The 6,000-nt window shown below is 42.0% G+C and overlaps 1 protein-coding gene across 2 annotated transcripts in view; it reads left to right on the plus strand.

Moving 5' to 3' along the window:
* The window catches only part of MTHFD1 (methylenetetrahydrofolate dehydrogenase, cyclohydrolase and formyltetrahydrofolate synthetase 1), an 86,222-nt gene extending 80,642 nt beyond the window's left edge, over positions 1-5,580 (plus strand). For both annotated transcript variants that reach the window (XM_030558568.1, XM_030558569.1), the window contains 2 exons: positions 4,884-4,992; positions 5,198-5,580. In XM_030558568.1, coding sequence (XP_030414428.1) covers positions 4,884-4,973 — 90 coding nt within the window. In that variant the 3' untranslated portion in view covers positions 4,974-4,992; positions 5,198-5,580. The remainder of the gene's footprint in view (positions 1-4,883; positions 4,993-5,197) is intronic.
* Positions 5,581-6,000: the final 420 nt, after the last annotated feature.

Here is a 6,000-nt window from a genome sequence, read left to right on the forward strand (position 1 = left end):
GACATCATCAGCTGGACATGACAATGGTGGGAACAGGATCCAGTGAGGAATCTGGTGGAATCACCACCCTAAATGGCTGACGTAAACAGCGCAGAGTGAAAGGGAGCTACAGACCATCATGTCCAAGGAATAACATCAGCATTAAAGGAGTGCCTGATGATCTGGAGGAGAGGAATCTAGTTTGGGCAGATGCTGGTAGAAGACTTACTGAATGTAGATTCTGAGTGGATAGGGCATGGAGAGTGTTATCCCTTCTTGCTGCAAGTGGTAACTATCCAAGAGCCAAATGCTGGATTCGTTGATTGAACAAGAAGAACATGGCAGTGTAAATATTTCTAAATTACCCATGATGAAGGAATTAGTCATGTCTCACTTAAATAATCTCAGTCATCTTTTAAAAGAGTGCTTGGGACACAATGAAAGATAAATTGAGTTCTTTCCCACCATTGTTTACATTCATTGCGAACAACACAGAATTTAATCCAATGACTTTGAGAGAGTTTTAAATGTTGGTGAACCACAGGGTATGTATCTTAGATCAGATGTATGAGAGAGGGATGTTTTCAGAAATTAAAGCCAAATAGAACTGGCTTGTTCTCCCATGGCATCAGTACTGCAAAGCCAGTCCTGCTTTCCAAATGTCTAAAGTACTTTTTATGGACAAGACATTAACTCTAATAGGCACAATAACATCAGGATTAATAGGAGATTTATGATTATGGCCCTGACCCTGCAACCAGATCACACTTTTGAAAGTATCCACCAAACCCATTTAGCTTTAGAGGGGCATGATTACAGAATCCAGCTGTGGGGAATGCAGAATTCAGACTGTTGTCTAAGCCTGCTAGGGTGTGTCTGCCCTACAATAGAAACCCACAGCTGGCTGTGCCAGCTGACTTGGGCTCAAGGAGTTGGTGTAGACTTTTCGGACCCTCCCACCTCGCCGGGTCCTAGAGCTCAGGCTTCAGCCTGAACCCAAATGTCTACACTGCGGTTAAACACTTCGGAGCTGTTTAACTGCAGTGTAGGCAGATCAATGGTCCCCAAACTGTGTGGTGTGCTACCCCCCCTCCCCGTGCACACACACAGGAAGGCATGGAGGCCTGTTTAGCCCTGCTTTGCCCCCAACTCTGCTCCAACCCCAGCTCCCAGCCTGACTCCATTCCCGGCTCTGGCTCTGCTCCCGGCCACAGACCCACCCCCAGCTGCAGCTCCGGCCTCAGCCTCTGGTTCCCAGCCCAGCTGTGACTCCGGCTCCAACCTCAGCCCTCTCTCTCCCCCCCCCAACTGTGACCCCTCTCCTGGCCCTGGCTCCCAACTGCAGTTTGGGGAGTGTAGGGGAGCATGGACAGAGGTGAGGAGGGGTCATGAGGTAAAAAGTTTGGGAACCACTGCCTTAGATGATGATATGTTGGGCCTGATAAGTACTTAGAAATGGGTGAAATGTTCAAAAGAACCTAAGTGACTTAGGAGCCAAAGTCCTATTGACCTTCAGTGAGACATTGGCTTCTGAGTGCCTAGGTCACTTTTGAAAACAGGTTACCAAGTGCTTTTGAAAATTTTTGCTTGAAATATATAACAGGTGCTTGATTGTTGGGCCTTTCTTTGTTTTTGCTTGTGTTTTTAATCCTGTGGGTGGATTTAGTCCCTCTCCATGCGTAACTAAGCAGTGATAATCAATCTGCATTCTTCAGTTTTTCAGTGCCTACATTAAGGAAAACACCCCACACCCTCATTTACATCTGGTTTTGAGAACAGCAGAATGACAATAAAAACGTATGAATAATTGTGAACATTCATAGAGATAATCATTCTCTTAAAATGAGATTACAATATACTGTGTAATGATGCAAAGTGACTTAAAAATGCTAAATTTTATGGCAAAATCAGGCTAGGGTCTCCTTTTTAAAAAAAAAAACAAAAACCAAACCTTGGATTTGTAAATTTCTCAGGATTAAGGCACTGCTGATGCATAACATTCTTTATATATCATTTTAGAAGGTGAATTTAGTTTTGTAAGAAGTTGAGTAATAGACAAAGTGATTTGACATATAGTAATCTTTGTCCTAGAAGAGGCATTTTTAGGAGATAGCAAATGATTGTCATGCTGAAAGTTACCTACAGTATTTACTTGAATTCTGGAGCATCAGGGAGTGAATTATTTTAGGCCCTGATGCTACAACTGCTTGTGCCTATGTGAAGCCCCACTGACTTCAATGTAATGATCCAGGGGTTCATGTAGGCACAGTCAATTGCAGGATCAGGGACCCAGTGTTTTCCTCTGCCACATTTGTAACCTTCTTAAAACACCCCGTTAGTGTTTTCATTTATTGTATTAAACAAGAAGCTGCCCTTTTAACATCATCTTAAACTAGGACAAATATTTGAAAGGAAAGTTTAATCATCTTGGTGTCGAGTCAGCACTCAGATTTTTATGCCCTTTTCAAGGAAGAAACAAAGCAATTAATGTCACACGCACTAAAGAAACCATTAATTCAGAGCCGTCTTGTCATCTATCTTGTCTACAAAGTTCAATGTATGTGGACAAGTGTCTGGCATCATTTAAAGCCAATGAGATCTATGATATTAGGAAGCACAGATTAGAAATAATTGCAGCTGGTATCCTGCGTGCATTCCCATCTTTCTATGCTAATCCATGTGATGGAGATAATCGTTTGCTGTGAAGATGTAGAGTTTTTGCAGTTCACAGGCTGTTGTGTTCACGATACAGTGTAATTTTTTGTTTAATACTGTCATTAACTTTCTGCTCAACAATATATGGGGCGGGTTCTGTTTTTCCTTTACAAGAGGTATTTACTTGAGATTACAAGCTTATCGATCAAAGACAACTGGGTAGATGTAATACCTAGACATTTGTAAAGTGTTTTACTTAGTACTGACATTCTTATTTTTTTTAAAATAGCACTATGAAATATCAATAAAACGCACATTAAATGAAATAAGAATGGGGTGACTGATCAGTCTCAAAAAGCAGCCATCAGTGGGGAATCATCATTAACTGGGGGTGTTTCTAGTGGGTTCCCATAGGGATCAGGTCTAGGTCCAACATTATTCAACATTTTAATCAGTGATCTGTAAGTAAGTATAAAATCACTGCTGATAATTTGCAGATGACACAAATATTGGCAGAAAAGTGAATAATGATGAGGACAGGGTAGTCATACAGAGTGGTCTATATTGCTTGGTAACCTTGGCTCATTTAAACAGAATGTTTTAATACAGCCAAGTGCAATTAATACATCGAGGAACAAGGAATGCAGGCCATACCTACAGCATAGAGGGTTGTATCCTAGAAAGCAGTGGCTCTCTGGAAAGGATTTATGGGCCATAGTCGCCAGGCAACTCAATGTTAACTCTCAGGGCAGTGCTGTGGCCAAATGAGCGAATGCTATCCTTGAATGTACAAGAGGAGGAGGAGTGAGTATAAGTAGGGAGGTGATTTACCTCTGTATATGGCATTGGTGTGACTGATACTGGAATAGTACATACAGTTCTGGTGTTAACTCTTAAAAAAGATTGGAGAGGGTGCAAAAAAGAGTGACAAAAATTACTTAAGGGCTGGAGAAAACGCCGAACAGAGAGATTTAAACAGCTAAGCCTGTTTGGTTTAGCAAAAACAAGATTGAGAGGTAACTTGATTACAGTGCACAAGTACTTTGGTACTCAGTTTTGAATTCCCATGAAAGAGCTTTTTAACTTAGCACAGTATGGCGTAATAAGAACCAATGATTGGCTGCCAAAGATTAAATTAAAAAGTAGGCACAGATTTTTAATAGTGAAGATGATTAACCACTGGAACAAACTACTAAAGGGAGTGGTGGATTCTCCATCTCTTGAGCTCTCTAAGTCAAGACTGGCTGCCTTTCCGGATGATATGCTTTAGTCAAACACAAGTTATTAGGCTCAGCACAGGGGTAACTAGGTGAAGTTCTACGCCTGTCAGGTACAGGAGGTCAGGTTAGATGATCTAATGGCCCCTTCTGGCCTTAAACTCTATGTATTTATGAATGTTGGTGCTTGACAACGGAAGAAGCGATGGCATTGGCTTGTGTAGGGATGTGTACTGCAAGATTCCTCACTCTGTTCAGCCAGCGCACTGCTGTCTTGACTTAAAACAGCTCCCAGAACTTCCATACAGTTTCATGTAACTGGCTGTTCCATCCAATGGAAGTGAGTTGCCCCATCTCTCCTCAGTGCAAGCCTAGCTTCTGTCTTAAAATCCATCTCTTTTTTCAAGTCAGTACTGGGCACTTAGGTAGTGCCTTCAATCCTTGGCTCTCGGAGCACTTTGACGTGTTCATTATGCGTATATCTACACCATGAGCTGGAGGTGTGAATTCCGGCTTGAGGAGACTCACCATGTGAGCATGATCAGAGCTAGTGTGCTAAAAATAGAATGTAGCGCAGCAGTGAGAGAGGCTAGCTGTGCTGAGTGTGTCTCGTACAGGTATGTACTCAGGTGACTAGCCCCTCACACCGTCACACTGTACTCTCTTTTTTTAACCTGCTCGCTCCATCAGACCTAGTGCAGCTGTGTCACCACAAGCTAGAATTTACACATCCAGCTTGACATGCTTGAAGGCCTCACAACAGTTCTGTGAGGTATTGAGATCCCCATCTTACTAACAGGGAAACTGTGGCACCGTTATTGCCTCGTCCAGAAAAGCTTAGTTAAAGCATATGAGTAGTTCTATTGAAATCAGTGGAACTACGCACATGCTTAAGTGCTTTGCTGAATCTTGGGCTGAATCATTTGTACAAAGTCACAGTGAGTCAATGGAAGAGCCAAAAACAGAACCAGGCCCTCATAACTCCCAATCCCAGGCTCTATCCACTAATACACTTTTCCTTCTGTCTGCTAGATGAGTACTATGCCAGGGCTTCCTACTCGCCCCTGTTTCTATGATATTGATTTGGATCCAGTGTCAGAACAGGTGAATGGGCTGTTCTGAAAAGAAATGTTAACCAAAGGTAAGTCTTTTTCTTGGGCTAGCAGTCTTGCAAATCTTTGGATTGTACTTAACTCCTGAGTTAAGGGATTTACTCCCATCTAACTATGAAGCCATATGTTTCAAATGGCATTTGGTTATAATTCCTCCTAAAAGTTGCCTTTGATATGATAGATGTCTATATCTATATATCTATTAGTAATTAAGTTTTCATTTTTTCTTTCTAGCTACCAGAAGATTACTTGATGAGTAATGCAAACTCAGGTATACCCTGATTTAAGACAAAATAAGATATGGCTGAGAAAATGCAATACATGAAGTGACTGGGAGAAAGGAGCATTTGGAAATACATGCATTTATTTTTTTAACCTGAATAAATTTTAAAAAATATGTTTTATTTCAGGCTAACTTTTAGTTCAGTGAGCATAAGAACTTGTAAATCTTAAACACTGATGTTTTTTTAATTATATTGCCTTCATGAACCTATTGCTCTTACCCGTCATAATTGCAGATGAAGCAAAATACAAAACCTGTTTTTAATACCCTCTTTCTAGCTCTGTGATTTTTACTTATTAAAATGTAACAATAAAATTGCTGTTTCTTGATTGGTTCAGTGTTTACAACAATCTAGGGCTTAATTGGTTGTTTTTAAATGTGTTTTAGAGCACAGGTATACCTTATCCCTTAATGTCTGCACGCTGTATCTTCCTACCAGGCGTGGCTCCAGGTACCAGCGCTCCAAGCGCATGCCTGGGGTGGCACGCCGCCGGGGGGCACTCTGCCGGTCGCCGCTAGGGTGGCAGGCAGGGTGCCTTCGGCGGCTTGCCTGCGGAGGGTCCACTGGTCGCGTGGCTCCGCTGAAGCTGCGGGACCAGCAGACTCTCCATGCTTGGGGCAGCAAAATGTCTAGAGCCGCCCCTGCTTCCTACTGCACTTAATTCTATAATCCATTGCTAGCATTAAAAGAGATGATGTACCATTGGACTGTGCTAATTCAATGAAAAGTAGGCAGTAGGGAAGAATCCCTTTG

Source organism: Gopherus evgoodei, chromosome 4 (genome assembly GCF_007399415.2).
Source record: "Gopherus evgoodei ecotype Sinaloan lineage chromosome 4, rGopEvg1_v1.p, whole genome shotgun sequence".
NCBI classification, from domain to species: domain Eukaryota; kingdom Metazoa; phylum Chordata; order Testudines; family Testudinidae; genus Gopherus; species Gopherus evgoodei.